At 50.3% G+C, this 17,569-nt stretch overlaps 2 protein-coding genes across 7 annotated transcripts in view; one reads left to right on the forward strand and one right to left on the reverse strand.

The window, feature by feature from the left end:
* Positions 1-17,569, forward strand: part of LOC144935209 (dedicator of cytokinesis protein 1-like) — a 313,091-nt gene that overhangs the window by 168,716 nt on the left and 126,806 nt on the right. The window lies entirely within an intron of this gene.
* LOC144935210 (uncharacterized) overlaps positions 1-17,569 on the reverse strand; it is a 46,796-nt gene that overhangs the window by 13,334 nt on the left and 15,893 nt on the right. The window contains exons 3-4 of one of the 3 annotated variants that reach the window (XM_078861723.1): positions 5,699-5,770; positions 314-1,627 (exon numbers count right to left, since the gene is read on the reverse strand). The exons of 1 other annotated variant lie outside the window; for it this stretch is intronic. In XM_078861723.1, coding sequence (XP_078717849.1) covers positions 1,618-1,627; positions 5,699-5,770 — 82 coding nt within the window. In that variant the 3' untranslated portion in view covers positions 314-1,617. Of the gene's footprint in view, positions 1-313; positions 1,628-5,698; positions 5,771-17,569 lie in introns of those variants that run through there. One more of the 3 variants, XM_078861721.1, reaches the window with a different exon arrangement.

Here is a 17,569-nt window from a genome sequence, read left to right on the forward strand (position 1 = left end):
GAACATGCAGATGAATGGCAAGGGCAGGCAGATTAACCAACTTCATTTTTAATGATGTTCGCTCTCCTACAACTTTCCTCTTTGTGATATAACACTTCATATCAGTAATAGCACTTCATCTTTGGCCTAACAGCTCATTAGTACTCTGTATAAGACATGCAGGACAGGGGAAATAAAAATTTTAATTTGACAATCCGTAAAAAGATTAAGACTTTCTTTCTCACCTGTCTAGTGGAAGGAACAAATATATATATTCATGCTGTACATTAGCTTGTTTTACAGTTGGCCCTTATGAAACAAAAGTTTTCTGATATGCAACTTTTGAAAGAAGAACATACATGTAATGGTCCAAGATTAGTTTTTTTAAATTAATAAAATAAACATTTCACATCTTCGGCTGGGTGATGTTGCACTTTTAGCACTGGACTAATCGTTTCAGCTCGTTGTGCGGAGTCACTGCACGCAGCTCACTCACCCTCCAGGAGGCAGAGCGGCGAGGGGGAAACACAGAATGAGTCGGTGCCAAATTCCCCCCAAGCTCTGCGGTCCTCTGTATAGTGAGGTGTTATTGGCCAATTAATGAGTGGGATAGAACCGGGGCGCACGGGGGAAGCCCCGCGCGTGTGAGGTGGCAACGCTCCCCTCCCACGCAGATGGAACAGATGGAGGCCATCGTTTACTGTGTCGCCTCCTCCTGGCAAGCAAGGGTATGGCACCTCAACATCCACGGGAATGGATTCACGTCTCAAATTTTGTGTAACATATGACAACAAATGGCATGCAATGTATTTTATGCCTTAACAGCTCATTTACTGGATCATTGAACTTGGGTCACAAGGCAAATGGAGATGTATAAGTCCGATGGTTATTGCTATTTGATGGATAAAATGAGAACCAACTAATGTTGGGAGGCCATCGTGGCGATATCAAGGATAGACTGAGGCCTTCCATGGGAATGTGTACGATTCCGTCACTGGCTCAGGGTCGCCGTAGACAATGAGCAATGCCTCGCATTCGCCGGCACAGGGAGACCACTCACTCTTTACCTTCAATGGGAATAAAAATTCACGTTCCAGAGGTAAGAGAGCATAGGAGGCCCCCGCATCAATGAGAGGAACATTCTTTGCCCACGAGAAGCCATTTTTGCCCTTTTCAAATCGTACACCTCGAGACACCGCATTGTAAGTCAGCGAGGTGAGCCGCGTGGAGCCAACGGGAATCCCAGGAGTGCCGGCCCGTGTAGACGATCCCGCACGCTTGCGTGCGACTGTGGACTCGCACGCACGTGCGTTGCCGATAAGCTGGAAAGCTTTCACGCCTACTGCGGTAGAGGCTCCCTCCCCCTAGGAGGCACGCCGTTACGGTGAACTGAGTGGACCGGTGGATGCAGAGAGATGTTGGTGTGATGGGTGCGCAATCCTCGCTCAAATATTATCGGGGAACTCAATTTGCCAGTTTTGGTCTTCCTCGGTGCACGGCAGTTTCTAATACCGTTACTAAATGATGTCGGTCTGCGTCTTCATTCAGTCTCCTCATCAGACTCGTGAGTCAGTAGCACTTGGCCCCGTTAGTGGGCTGCAGTCGTAGTCATCGTCGCGCCTGATGATTTTCATCCACTCAGTCACCGCTGATTAAATAACAAAAATATATTTTAAAAAGCTTCACGGACAAATATATTAATCACTAATTTCACGAACAAAATTAATGCTCCCCTCATTAGATAGTCTTGCGGTGCAGTTACGTTCTCTTGAAAAAATAAAGGACATTAACGTTACTTTGGGCGATAACTCGGACGTAAAATAACACAACATGCTCGGACAGGCCATTTGTCTCGTAGCGATTGTTAAATCCTGGAAAATTGGTGCTGCTGTCAGCCAAATTTACAAAGTCCTATTGATGGTGTTTCTTTTTTAATGTACGGTAAGCCCTTAGAGCCCAGAGTCTGCATGCTGTCTTGCTGATCATACCTCCTCATCTCCCCCCCCCACTACCTCCCTTCGATATCATTCCCTCGCCGTGCTCCCGGCCACGATTGATGATCCCCCCTGGCGCATACATCACCTCCTTTGGTATTTCCCTTGTTCACCTTGCAGTTTATAACGCCTTCGATATTTTCCTGGTTAAAATTCAGGAGGTATCGATCCGCGCGCTCGAGATGACACTTAACCCGTGAGCACTTTGCTCCTCGTGTGAGCCGCCGTGCTGACGCAGGAGTTTGGACATTCCCCGTGTCCCACGTCTCCCGTCTCTAGACTAACTTTCGTGAGACCTCGTGTCCTTGCGAAAGACCACGCTCTTGAGCATTACGTAACAGCCGTTCCTCCATCGTGTGCTCAGAATGAAGCTGCGGTTTTTGATGGCTTGGCTCACAATGGGAAGCTCACGAGGTCCAATTTCCCAGTCGGAGGTTAACTCAGCTCATCATCCGTCGTTCTGTTAATAAAATGAAAACCACTTTGTGGGTGGGCAATCCGTAGTGATTCTGTGGAAGACTGACCACATCACGGAAATGTAGCATCTCTACCACTTGGCTCAGGGCCGTTCCAATTTGGAGACACTTTCAATACAGTATTTACAATTTGTGATGATGTGGCTTTAAATGGTCCCGATAGTACTTATTATCCCTAACACAAGGGCTCATTTATGCTTTTGTATTTCACTGCCTATATCTTAACATTAATATGGATGGCTTCATGCCATAAGTTTATGCACTGACCTGAGAGCCTGTAGCAGAATATCCCACGTGAGTGATCGCGTACGTGTGTACGTGTGAACGTGTGAACGTGTGTACGTGTGTACGTGTGTACGTACGTCTGATTGAATGCTTTGATGTCTGCCAGCCGAGTCGCCCTTGAGAAAGAGCGTCTTAGCTCAACGGGCTTTACTCGGTGGGAAATAACCTGATTCTTGGTGTTAGTGTTTGCATTTCGCGTTGGTAGGCAGAGGAGCAACATTTGCTAGAGAGAGCAGAGCCTCAGACCGCTAGGGCAGAGAGCCGTATTGCACGCAGGGGAGTGCAGGTGATACGTCGGCCAGTCACCGACGTCTCTGAACACAAATCATCTCGATCTGTTCAGTGAGTGTCTGCGAGCGAGCGTTGGACGCTCGGCATTGCCGTCAAGTGCACCTAGCCTGGCACAAGCGCCGTTGAGATGTCACTTCTCCTCGGTGGAGAATGGCGGTGATTTTCAATTGGTGTGTGTCTGCTGATTTGGAGCACTTAATAAATTACAAAGCTGCCACCTACCTGTTTCCTTCACCGGCTCGGTTACGCCAAAAGTGATCAGCGTACAGTTTGTGCTTGGCATGGACTTTCCCTTTGTGTCTCAGCAGTGCGACACTGAGATAGCGAGCAAGCATCTGGTGTGTCATTGGTAAAGCCCCAATCAGCCTGACGTCCCAGCCTTAATAGGTGCTCACTGATGAAGCTTGTGCCTTAATATACGAGTTTGCTCGAGGGATGATTTGCCTCATGTGCATGTGTGAGGGAAGTCGTGTGTGTGTGTGTGCGTGTCTGTGCTTGGGAAGAGGTAGTGTAGCGGTTAGCGTGCTGCGCTATGCACAACCTGGGTTCGATTCCCGCTCACGGTGAACATCGGTGACGATTATCTGAACCGGTCCCGCGAATCCCCGAGGTCGACTCGGCCTCAAATGAGTACCTGGTGCGGTGTGTAAACATCACCACTGGGGAGACAAAGACGGTTAGGCGTGGTGCTGGCCACCCACCCCCTCGTGTGCCGTGCCAGCCTTCATAGGTGCAGCTCGCTAACAGCTCTTGCTCCTACAGTCTGTTAAGGCTATACGGAGGATCTTTGTCTTCACCTTGCAAGTCTGAAGAAATCATGTCCTTGAATGGAATGTTTTTTGTGTGGGTGTGCGTGTGAGTGTGTATGCATGTGTGTGTGCGCGTGTGTGTGCGAGTGTGTGTGCGAGTGTGTGCGAGTGTGTGCGTGTGTGTGTGCAAGTGTTTTTCGAGTTTGTGTGCGAGTGTGTATGAATGTGTGCGTGTGTGTGCGAGTGTGTGCGATTGTGTATGAATGTGTCGAGTGTGTGTGAATATGTGCGTGTGTGTGCGAGTGTGTATGAATGTGTGCGAATGTGTGCGTGCGTGTGCGAGTGTGTATGAATGTGTGCGAGTGTGTGCAAGTGTGTGCGTGCGTGTGCATGTGTGTTCGTACGCATGAGTCGACCTCGAGGAGTCCCAGAGCCGGTTGAGATATTCGTCACTGATGTTGGCCGTGAGCAGGAATCGAACTCGGGTCGCCGGTTTGACGCAGCCCCATATGAGTACCTGGTGTGGTGTTAACATCGCCACTAGGGAGACAAAGGCGGCCAGGTATAGGGTTTGCCACCCACCCCCTGGTGCGCCGTGCCGGCCTTTAGAGGTTCTCGCTAACAACGCCTGCCCCAAAAGTCTGTTAAGGCTATACGGGGGAACTTTGTCTTTGATGGCTAAAATGTGTGTTATGCTTTGAATGCAGGTGTGTATGTGTGTGTGTGCCAGTGTGTTTCAATGGCAGTTAATTCTGCCCGTGCCAATATCCGTGTCATTTTTCTGCACCAGCATCTGTCAGTGCCAGAGCCTTTCCGTGCCAACATCTGTCTCTGCGAGTTTGTGTGCCCGCCAGCGTATTCGCGCTCGCGTGTGTCCCTGGCTGTCTCCTCCCTCGTTCGCCTCTTGAGTGCATCTCCTCGTGTGCATCGACTGCGGTCAACCACGCGCCACCCATCGGGAGATAATTCTTCGAGACAAGAGCTAAAAGTGTGCACGAAATGGAGTCTCAGCGTCGCTGCTGTCGCCTCCGGCATGCAGATGAGCGCCGGGCCAGCGGTCGTCTCCATTGGCAGCTCTGAGCTGGAGGTTAAAATTCCCCACGCTCGTGGCGAGCGCTCGTGTTTTCCCGTAGGACAAGGGTAGGCCAGTGTTGACTTCCCAAAAAGTGGAAGTCATTTTATCGCACCCCAGCCAGTTCATTATCTGATAATATGAAATGATGTCGTGCGGTTTAAATCGACGAGCTTGAGTGCGGGCGGTGTTGCTCGTGCGGTGTCTTGACATGTCGTCATGCGATAGTTAATCTTGTCGGTCGACTGTGTGTGCCCATCTCAGATAACTAGACTTTGGGACGTGTGCCAGTTTGCTGCTGCCGCTGCTGCTGTAGTCGATGTCCTGTGCTCCTCCCTCAAAATCTTTGGCACCCGTGTCGTTATCTCTATCAAGGCCTCGCTAGTTACTCATTAAGCTGCCAAGTTCCATAATTTGTGCTTAACCCTGACGAGTGGTTTCTACTACAATAGTTTTTTTTTACTAATCTTGGTTCTTGATTTGTCTCATCAGAAATGACTCTGTGATTTGGTGACACTACTCGCAATCGGAAAGTTGCGAGTTCAAATCCCGGTCGAAGCTCAGTGGCTCAGAGTATCGTCATTTCCGCGAGGGCCAATAAAACTTAGTGCCAACTTATCAGAGGTCAACGGTGGCCATCCTGTGCATAAAACTGTCACCTCCCCCAACCAACCCCCACGACAAGAACGTGACGTATCCTCCGGTCGCCAGATTCGAGCGCTGCCCGGCACTCGTTTGAGTTCGAGACACTTTGACTTCTGAAAGCGTCAGCGGAAAATGCGACCGTCGGTCTGTGCCGCGGGGTGGGAAGGATATTGCGCGGCGTCGTGTCGTGCTATAATTTGGCGTTACCTGTATATGATGCAGGCGCTGCGGCGACATGTGGCGCAGTTGTTAGTGTCCTGCCCGGTCCGGTACGCCACTCTGCCATGCGGGACGGTAAGTTAGATAGAGATCGTCAAAGCGTCTTCACGCTCAAAGGAGCGCTGCTTGTCGGCGTGCTCGCCTCTCCGCTAACGGGTTCTGAGCCATCGGCGGAGATTCCACATTCTCTTGGCAGCACCCATGTGTTTTAATATGCGGCATGATCACTGTTAGCTTCCCACAAGGCGGTACTCGCTTGCTTCTCAATGGAGAGATGATGGGTTGAGTTGATCCCCGACTGGGTGTGGAACTTACAACCGTCCCACTCTGAGTGACGTTATCTACCAACAGCAGCAGCCTTGCCCTCTCGGATCACCTGCAAAGGGTCCTTTAGAACCAAGCGGGAGTCCATTCAGGCAGTGGCGCCTCTGATGTGTGCCAGTACACGTGTACACGCTGTGGTTACGCGGTGTATACATTCGCACACAGTCCAATGCATAAACACAGTCTTTTGCACAGTCTAATGCACGCTCATATAATAATGTGCAGCGCAATACAAATGCACTACATAATGAAATTGGCACAGTCTTATTATTTCCAAAAACGGCAAAGCCCCTTTTAAATGAAAAGTGAATATGCATCCGGTGGTAATTGCGCACGCCTGTCATCACGGAGAAGCCACTTGGCCAACGTGAGCACTTGCAGAAGCCTCCCAATGAAGGCACAAGACAGATGTCCTCCTCAAGGCTCGGATTGCTGGGTACGCGAGAATACGTGTGCGTGCATGCCAGCGTGTGTGCGTGTGTGTCTTTGCGCTTGTGTGTGTCCACGCACTGTGGTGCTGGCCACCCACCCCCTCGTGTGCCATGCCGGCATTCATAGGTGATCGCTAACAGCAATTGCCCCTACAGTCTGTTACGGCGCGCTACGAACCCGGCGACCCGGTTTCGAATCCCGCTCACGGCCAACACCAGTGACGATTATCTGAACTGGTCCTGGGCCTCCCCTAGGTCGACTCGGCCTCAAATGAGTACTTGGTGCAGTGAGTAAACATCGCCACGGGGGAGACAAAGGCGGCCGAGCATGGTGCTGCCCACCCACCCCCGAGGTGCTCGCTTAACAGCACTTGCCCTGATAGTCTGTTCAGGCTTCACTGGGGTCTTTGTATTTGCACGCGCGTTTTGTGTGCCCACGCTGTAGTTCATGCAGTACGATTCTAGAAACCTGCACGTGTAGCCTAGCCATGCAGGTCAGTGGCACGTTGTATTTAAACCTGTGTCCTGAGCCTCACCTTTTTTTGACTCGGTGTTAAATAAAAACATCAAGCGCCGTCCAGAGATAGAGGCAGCCAGATACGCTTGGCGCTGACTTCACCACCCCCCCCCCCCTCGTGGTGTGCTCTTCTGGCCTGAATATGTGCTCGCAAACAGCGCTGTTTACCTAAGACTGGGTGCATAATTGGGTTAGTTGCGTTGTGTGGGAGGGAGTGTGGCAGACGGAGGGACACGGGAGCGGCGAGTGCTGCTCGACAGCCCGCTAATAACCGCGATAACACTGCCACCGAGAGAGTCTCACAGTCGCACACATCCCATCCTAATCTTCCGCTCCTTTGCTTCGCGATCCAATCGACGGTAATCATTGGCAGCACCAATTTCAGAAAGCAAAAGTGCTACCAACAGGCCAATTAGCGCCGCTAATTGCGGTGCTGAAGACTGCCCCAGTGAGCGCTGTTATTTATGGCGCGCGCACACACACTCTCATTAGCGGGAATGAGACTCCGATAACTTTTGCCGCGTCTGGGGCGCCGCACTTTTGCCATTTGTCTCGCGATCCCACGCGCATCTGGGGGCGCCGAAGCGCCTAACGGCCCATCTCTCCTCGATTGACGCCGACCAGGCGGCGTCGTGAATGTAGCTCGCGACTCGCCCGGCGGCAGGTCGAATCCCCCAGCCTTGGGTCGACTCGGAGGGAACGAATGTTCCTCTGATGTCAACGGAATGAGTGCTGCTTTTGAGGAAGGTAGCCGTACCGCTCCTGTCTGCATGCTGGCTTGCGTGATGAGAGGGTGGAATTTCGGACCACCGGCTCTGGTAACCCGACCGGTTGCTTTGATGGTGGTCATCACAGGGTCATGGGACAAAGGGTAACTCTGTGCAATGGAACCAAGGTTGACAAAAAGGTTCTTGCCAAAGTTTTTCACGAAACTAGTTTTTCTATTTGAATGCGCAGAGCTGGACAATGTCCCATTTAAGTGACAAAGCAAGTGTAATGTGCCGTGTTTGTTTTGCACAGTAAGCGGTGCCTGAAACCACAGTCTTGCCACGCTTATGAACCCATTTGAGGGCAGGAGGCCATAACCCGGATCACAACCGAGACCCTCAGCAGTGGCATCTCTATGCTGAAACGTTTATACGATCCCCATGAGCCATCCAGCCTTCTCTCCCCTCATCTCTTCACGGTGCTCCTGTGCGATGGGTATGACACAGACGTCAGCCATGCGTAATGTGCACGGCCTGTGCTCTTCTGGCCGATTGAATGTGCGTGTATTCGTACGACACGAATATATTTTAAAATAGCTTCTCGGATGGAGACCACGACTGCCTCAAGGCCAGCGATTCGACATTTGAACCCCATCGAAGTGGACGCATTCTATTAGGTGCTGTAACTGTTATTGTTACTTAGGTTTTTGTACAATTGCAAATGCCGTTGTGGTTATATAGTAATTGTGAATGTAAGTGAGGTGAGAGTTCGTTGAAATCCAAATTGCCTCATTACTGTTGTGACTGTGATTAAATTGAAACGGCGATCATATTCTTCCTGGTTAACATCTCACCGTCGTGTTACAATCCCACTCGCGATCCGTGATTTTTTTTTGCGGAGGATGACTTAACCAACAACGAGCAATGAAGACGCACGCACCCACCCACGCACCCACCCACGCACACACGCACCCACCCACGCACCCACGCACCCACGCACCCACCCACGCACGCACCCACCCACCCACGCACCCACCCACGCACGCACCCACCCACGCACGCACACACCCACGCACACACCCACCCACGCACCCACCCACGCACCCACGCACTCACGCACGCACTCACGCACGCACCCACCCACGCACCCACCCACGCACACACGCACCCACCCACGCACCCACGCACCCACCCACGCACCCACCCACGCACCCACCCACCCACGCACCCACCCACGCACGCACCCACCCACGCACGCACACACCCACGCACACACCCACCCACGCACCCACCCACGCACCCACGCACTCACGCACGCACTCACGCACGCACCCACCCACCCACCCACGCACCCACGCACGCATCCACCCACCCACCCACGCACCCACGCACGCACCCACGCACCCACGCACGCACGCATGGTCACGGCCCAAAATGGCGTGAACGGTGTTTGCTGACACGTCCATTAAATGTTCATCTGCCACAGCAATATGGACTGTGTACCGTTGGCTCCGGCCTAGCGACGGGCACGTTGGAGCCACTTCGAGTTATGTCGTTCCGCTGTTCCCTAAACAACATATCCTCATCAATGGCAATACGGGAGCAATTACTTGTGTTTATGTCTGGATTGGTAATGGTTTGTCTTGCATTCATATCTGAGTTCGTGGCTGGAAGCCTCATTGTGCATTTCATGGTGAAAGCGGTTGCATTGTTATAACTCAGGCCAGCACTTATGAATGCATTTGTAACCTAGTAATTGTTTTAGGTTTGTCTTGATTTTCGTCATGGATTGTCAGTCACATTTATTTCTTAACTCGCCTTTTGCCCGTCCAAGGACTGGTGTATTGCAGTAAATCTGAAACTTGCAAGCGAAAAGCAGACCACGACGTGATATTCATTGCATCAATTCGTGTGCAATTTGTAAGGCCGCGGTGACACAGACCTATTTCATTTAAAGTTTATAATCCCTTGTTCATCATGACGTCCTTTTTACTTCTATGTCTCAGTAGTGTTATGGAGATCACGTGACGTGAGGGTTCTGCCTTTGTAGTGAGGGTTGTCAGTTGACTTCCAGGAGGGGGGAGGAGGCACCTCGGGCCCCGCATGTGGAGTGACGTCAGCCGCTAGTTAATATTAATGGAGGGGATGTCCATTTGGAGAACGTCACCTGTTCATGATTATTAATGAGGGGGGCTGGTCGACGTGGAATGACGTCACGCGCGGGACACACAGACATTCTTGGCTCATTATCGTAGTAAATTGTAATATTAATTGATCTTGTCACAAGCATCTTATTGCAATCTTTTTTTATGTTTTACAACTAATTGTAACCAATGTCTACGGTGGGGTAGGTTGCAGGTATGATAGTTCCGCGTGCGGACAGGATCATGCACACGCTCGTCCATTGCCTTGGAGGCGCTTACTCGCCGGTAGATTTTGTGAGCGGGAAGCGATGCCGTGCATCTACTTTTGCACCCAAAGGGATTTTCCAAATTCGTTTAACCGCGATTCGCCAAGCGTTCACATTTGGCCTCTGACCCCACGTTGGTTCATCCGCTGTTTGTGAGCTGTGCGTTTAATTTCAAAGCGGCAGTGATCCCAAAATGATCGTTGTCATGCATTTCGTGTCAACCGACACATTTATTGACACCTGCTTACAAAATTATTGACTTTGCTGCAGAAATCAGGAGGCCAGTGTAATGCTGTTTTGTAATTAAAAGCAGCGGGCTGTCTTGCTTCAAGTTCAAAAGGGCATCACAGGCAGTGCCCTCCGTGACATTGCCAACGTTGTTCATGCCATCACATCTTACAATCGCTTCCTTATTGCAGGTCCCATAACTGTTATGCAGTTGATACTTAACCATAGAGGCCTTGCCCTTAAAGTCGCCTGCCATCTGGCTTTAGGTCTTCCCCCTTATGCCACAGTCGACACCCAACCGCCATGGTCTGCCCTTACAGTTGCACGCCATCTGGCTTCCAGCCTTCTGCTCGGTGACTGACCTCTAAGCGCCACTCCTGTCACGCTGGCTTGCGCTGTTATAACTTGGCGCTTCCATTACCCTTGCAAAATACAACATTTGCTAATCAATGGGCTGCCACCTATTTGCACTCCTAAGTGAAAGTAGGCAAATGCATAGATTCATAAACATGATCCAACCGTGAATTTAAAAAAGGTTTACCAAACCTGCATTGGATGCCAGCTGCACCACCAGTAGTAAGGCCTTTTCCACCGGTTGTTGCCTGCCCAGGAAAGCCTCAATTGAGTCTCAGGATGTTTTTGAGGAGGCTGTTGCTTTGGGATATTTGGCTTATTTCGTATTGAGCAGTGTTGCATTACATTGTGGGAAAACAGCACAGTTTCTTAAAAAAGCCCACATGCATAAGGGAACAGCACTCAAAGTTGCACTGACTTCCTGCACTGCCTTCTCAAGCACAACCCGTAGTCCCCCATGTGGGTGTCTCTGTGTGATCCACCAATCCCACCTGCAGGGTGGTGAATTCGAGGTGTGCCCCCAACCAGGCCTGGGTCTCTGCCGTCGTAACTGATTCCCGTTATTTGTGGCCAATTATTCTGCTCCACCTATACCAAGGGACCAGGCGTGCCCTGGCCCAGGTCAGGTTACAGTGCTTGGCCAATTACATCGCTTGACTGGCATTGCTTGAATATCGCTGCCCTTGGTGCCTTTCAAAAGCCTACGTATACATCACATCCTTATGAAGTATTCATAAGCGCTGCAAAAGAATGAATAATAACATTGCCTTCTGCTACAAGGTCCCACACATATCAGCTTTGAGATGTTAAGATAATTTTCTATTGAAAAATAAAATCAAACATGAAATTGCAAAGCAGAGTTTTCTTGGCTTCAAGGCCTGTTGGCTGTTCGGGGGCACTGTGTGTCAATGCCGAGGTTCTAGGTTCAAAACTCTGAGGGCAGATGTCTCGCAAAAAAAAGAAATGCTTCTTTGTCCTCGGTGTGGAAGAGACCACAGATGTGAGAAAGAGGAACCCCAAAGCTGTCACTTGCGACTTCACAAAAATTGAGGGAGAGAGAGAGAACAAGAGGCCCCCACTGTTGTTTGCATTTTGGTTTGCTTGAATCAGCTTTCAGAAGGGAGCGTGTTTGGGAGGGAGGCAGCGAAAAACTGTTCTGACCAGCTATTAGCTATCCCAAAAGAAGCTTGCACCTGTGGGGCTAAAGGCAGAAGAAGTTTATTGATGAGACTGTGTGAGGAGCCCTATGGATGTTGTCCCCTTGGCAAGCATCGTCAAAGGGCTTCTTCCCAGTGTTGGGATTTTACAGAATCTGCATTTGTATCTGGAAGGAAGTTCCCCACCTGCTAAGAGCTCATGGCAACGGTGTCACCCCGCTTGGACGAGGATTGGTTTTAAGGTGTCGATGATCACCGCTGTCGGCCTGCGAGCATGGGAGATGCATTTTTGGAATGCCTGCGATTGGGGACACAATCCCTACGGGACACCCACTCGCTATTGACGTGCCAATTTTTCATCAGCAGAGGGACGTTGGATTGAGTTGACCCGCCACCGTTTATTTGAACTTGGAAGGCCTTTAGTCTGGAGTTGAACAGGGTTAGGGACCCCATTGGTGCAGGTGACCAGCGAGGAAGGAAGCCCCAGACCAAGTTGGACAGCAGAGGAAAAGGAGTGACCTCCAATTGAGCGGTGTCCGACTGGAGGGGTCAACAGAGAGACTTGCTTGTTGGGGCGGAGGGCGGCGCAGAGAGGCAAATAGAGAAGGGTGAGGTCAGAGAGACGGGCAGAGGGGGGAGGGGAGTGATCTTGAAAACGGGAGGATTATCTCGTAAACGATTAGTGGTTTGGTCAGGAGGCACTGGAGGGCATTGTGTAAGGTTGATTATTGTCAGTAGCCTCATACGATGTGCTGCAGATGTTTATTTTTTACTTGCCTAAGACAAGTTTTTCATCATAGTAGCTGATTTTTCAAGAAACCCCATCCTTTTGAATCGGGGTTGGCTTCATTTGCAACCTGACGAAGTGTTATGATTGGCTGTTTCGTGGGCAGGCTATCATATTACTATCATCTCTGAACATATCGCCTACGCCACAACCATCGCTTTTAATCACTCACCCTATGTTGCAATGGGCTGTGCTCTTGTTATATTTGTAGCCCACTCTGTTGCCATGCATCGTGAGTCGCCCTGCTTGTGCTGCTGTGCAGCAGAGAAACATGCTTCCGGCAACCGGCAATGTGCACCCTAATGTTCTACGTGCATCAGAAGGTGATGATATAAATCAACTCCTATGTGTAATAAATACATACATTATGAAAAAATGTATGCATGCTACCAAAATCTCAATTTCCGTGGTATAGTAAGCTTAATAATGTGGAACCCAGTAATGACACTTTGACAGTAAGACATGCTCCGGTTGGCTAGCTATTATCGCTCAGAGTGGTTGGCCGGCGCTATTAAAGGAATGCGCTATGCTTGAGCTGGTCCAACTCACGCTGGGTGGATGCCGTATGGATGGGGAGCAATGTGGAATGGCACTTGCGTTCAATATTGCAGTGATCTGCAAAGTTATGTTGATGTGGGCCGCTGCATGGTGATGTCTGTGTGCCATGTGCACGGGAAATTCCTTACGTAGGACTTAAGACGAAGTGGGTATTTCCCGGAACAATAAGTCTCCAAACTGTCCGAGCTCACGCGTTCTTGTGGCTTCTCGTGCCCAGTCTCATCCAACTCCATTGTCAGACCCGCCTGGTCCCAGCAGACCCGATCCTCCAGCTCTCTTTAACATTCCTCGCGCCAGCCACGGGGCGCAAAAGGTTTCGCCGTGAATAAACGCAACGCGTGCGCGCGGCCCGCCGCCAGTCGCCCCCTCGATGGCTACGCCCAGTGCCGTGAATGTTAACGAGGCGAACGCCGCCGATTGCCGCCGCCGGCTTGGAACGGAGGAGTCGAGGCTCTCCGCGCTTGCCCACGGTTGATGTTTTTACACGATTTGTTTTGGTAGCATTGGGTTACAGACGCTCAACGGCAGCGCAACCTCCTTCCCCGTGCGCGTCCTGCGAGAGACGCGTTTGGCGTGCTCGACGTCGGTGTGTTTACGCCGTATCCCAGGTGACTGGGTTGGCTCGGCGAGGTTAACATCACGTGCCTTTTCGCGGCGAGCGCATTCGTGTCTCGATTGGCAAAGTGTGAAGCGTAAATGTGAGCCGCGAGGGTCGACTCGGACTACCACCGCCAAGGTTGATGGGTTTGAGAAATGTGACTGCTCGATCACTTTGATGATTGATCTGTTCAAATTAACACGTAATTGTTTGATTTCACCAAGGAAATAACAACACCGTGCTGTCAATACGGTGGGCCTTGCAACCCGATCTATATTCATCGGCTGCTGCTGTCCATATTAACCCACGCATCGGCCATCATATTTTTTTTATTTTAATAAATTTTTTAATTTCTTAAAACAAAAAGACCTAACTATTAAAAAAACGCAATTAACCTTTTTTTGCGATCGTTAATACTAATGCGATTACGTGCTCTAAACATTTGAGTAATAGGAGATCACGGGTCCCTTGCACTGGCAATGCGGTCGCAGCACTGTGTTCGAGGTGGCGCGTTAGGCCCTCGCCACTGGGAAGGGACACACATCCCACGTGTTGCGGTGCGAAATGGTTTTCTCGTGCAGGGCACAGCACTCGTCTCTGCCGAGAGTGGTGTAGGCGGATTGCCTTGATGGGATGCCCACGTGGGGGGCTTAAGAACTCACTTGCCTCTCAGGCCCATGCCGCTCTCCGAGAGCCTCTTTGCTCAAAACCACTCCAGTAATTATTTATGGAACAGTCTAGAAATGAACCACACCTTTCCCCCTTGGGGGACAGTTCAGTCCCTGGAAGAGACGCAGGCTGGGCCACACTGGCGGGTGTGAGACGCACAACTTATTTCTTCACTCAACCACCACGCCCGCGTTCATTTTAGGCAGCGTTCAAACGAGACTGCCATCGCCACCGCTCGCTTCACTTCACGTACCACCTAATGATGTATTTTCTCACCGATAAAGATCTGGCAGCCGTGAATCAGTGGGGGCAATTCCACTGTGCTTTTGTTGTGCTTAGGTTAGGCAGTTGTCATTGGCTGGTTGCACTCACATGATTCAGAAAATCTGATGCTGTGACGACTGAAAATGCAGGCATTTAAGCCGATTGACATTTAAGTTGACTGGGTTTACATTTGTTTTTCAATTTAGTTTAATGCTCTTTGCTGTCCTTAAAAGACTTTGGTCCAGCCCACCGTAGCTACGAAGTTTACATATTTCTGCAAATGCTTTCCTGTTGTGCGCCACAGACGCACGTTACCTGCTGCAAACGCAGGCGGATTTGCAAGCGCGTGTTGTGAGGGCCTTAATTAACGCAGCCGATAGGCAATTCTCCACCCTCCACTCACTCACCTCCCACCCAAATGCACTCCGTAGCGTCTCAATCACGCTCACAAAGGGGCTTTCCAAATTGAACCTCCAGACCCCGCGCTGCTTGCAAATTACCGCTTGCTGCCAGAACGTGAATATTGCTTTGGCATCTGTGCTCTGTTTTAAATTACGTATCAATTAGCACCCATTAACCACAACCACTGCACGCATTGAGGTTCACGCCCTCGGTTTGCCGTGTGCTATCATTACTCTTTCATGTTCATCTACAATGCTGTGTGTGGCTGTGGGGTTCGTGGGCAGCCTACCCCTCCCCGCAGCCCCCGTTATGCTCAAGTCCTGCTACGTGATTCAGTGTGGAAGCATAAAACAGCGATTCGTTGATCGTGTTATTATCCTATTATCCTTGGGCCCTAACCAGAGCCGTGCCCGATCCTGCGCATTCATTTGGCCCAGGGCTCCACTCGTGATCCTAAGATCGCGGGTTCAAATCCCACCCGAACAGTTGATTGGGCTCGACACTTTTCTGGGAGTCAATACAATAATTGTCACTTTATTGAAAAGTAATCAGTGGCTATTCCATGCAGAGACTGGCCTATGGCATTGGAATGTGGACTTATTTTTCTTTCCCCGACTTGCCTGACCGCTGCCAGTGGAGTTGCGCACCCAATGCTCAGTTGAACATGGAGAGACTTTGACTTTGCTGACCCAGGTCTTACCATGGTGCCTCAAGAATGGGCATTGAACATCCAGGGCCCTATTTGCAGACACTTTAGGAATTCTATAGTAAAACTGACACGTGCCGGACACATTGATGAAGCGTTGTGGTTCTGTGTCATTGGTTAGTCCCCTCCCTGCATATTAATGCAACAGTGGGAGCTTCCAGGTTTCATGCCGATTTGTGGGCGAGTTTAAAGGATTTCCTCGGGATAACCTGCAGGCTGGGATGGTGCAGGCTGGGATAGTGTCAGCTATAGGAGGCGGGGGGGGGGAGCCAACGACGGCCGTCGGAATTCTGCCAAAGGCCTCGCCACTCGGCTTGACTCTGCCAGCCTCTCTTAAACTTGAATTTTTTTATTTTACCAGGTAAGGCCCACTGGGCTATGTAGCTCTTTTTGAGAAGCAACTTGGCTTTCGCAAATGATAGCTCAACGAAGTGGCTTATCAATTTATAGCAGCCAAATACTCTAAATGCATGTTTCTAAATGTGGTGGACGTGGCACACCATCCCGGGCGCGGTAGATCGTGACAGGGGGCACCGGTCGTCTGATTCTCCGTACGTTCGTTAACGATGTCCGATTCCGTTAAGTGATATCTAACACTCTGCCAAAAGGTGCCTTTTGGCAGAAGCGAGCACTGGAGTGGTGGTGGTGGGGGGGAGGTGCTGTTGTTTTGGGTCGTGCTGTTTGCAGAACACGACTCGCAGCGAAAGGGATACGAGTTCGTATCTCGGCCGTTAAACTCTTTTGCGTTTTGTTCTCTACAGTCCAGTGGTCTATAGGATTCAAGGATTCGGTTCTTGTTTAGTTTTTGACTCTCTCATTTGTATTGTGTTCCCCATATTGTACGTCTTGTTCGTCGCGTCCCGTTCACTCCGTTGGCCTAAATGAGCCTCTATACGTGCATGGCGTTTGCGAAGAGTAATCATTAATTGCTTTTCGCACCTAATTCACTGCCTACGCCATGAGCGTGAGGCTTGGATGTCATTGACGAATCGTCCGTCGTTCCACGCGCACCGTTTCTTCCTCCGCCTGCGATGTAGGGTCCCCACTTGTTGCGCAGACGCACGCACGCGTAAACACACGCACGCACCCTCGCGCAAATACACAGACCAGTAAGCGCACGCAACCTGTTGGGCCTAATTACGTTGAATGGCGTTACAAATGCACGATAAGGCAAGATGCTTTCGCTTGGGTTATAAATAGCCCTTATTAAATTGGTTAGCGGCGTGTGGCATTGTTGCAGTTACACTCGACAGCACGCACGAAGAGGACGAGGACGACATGCCAGCGAGCTTGTTATAGCGCGATAATAAAGTGAACGCTGCCCCGGCTCACGTTCGACACCACTGCTGCATCAGTTTAATAATGCATCGCAGTACGTCTTTGACCTTTCTCTTGTTTATTCCCCATCGGTGCCTCGTTGTTGTTACGCGCGGAGTCTTTTTTCTCTTTTAATGTTTTCGGGGTTTTTTTCTTTCTTCCCCTCGTAAAGAAATGCTGCGGACATTTTAATTATTCCGCATTGGGAGTCTTCTGTAATCGCCCCGGCTGGAAATCTCCGACTTGGCCTGCGCATCCCCTCTACGTATCGTTTGATTCGTTCGTTCGTTCGTTCCTGCGGCTTTTATATGTTTTAAAAAATACTACTCTTGTCAAATTTGAGGAGCGCACAGTAAAGGTGAAAATTTTCCAAAATGTGTTAAAAGCTCACGGTTCTATCCACTCAATGTTCATGTATTTTCTTTAGTTT

The sequence above is a fragment of the Lampetra fluviatilis genome, chromosome 12 (assembly GCF_964198595.1).
Source record: "Lampetra fluviatilis chromosome 12, kcLamFluv1.1, whole genome shotgun sequence".
Classification (NCBI taxonomy): Eukaryota; Metazoa; Chordata; class Hyperoartia; order Petromyzontiformes; family Petromyzontidae; genus Lampetra; species Lampetra fluviatilis.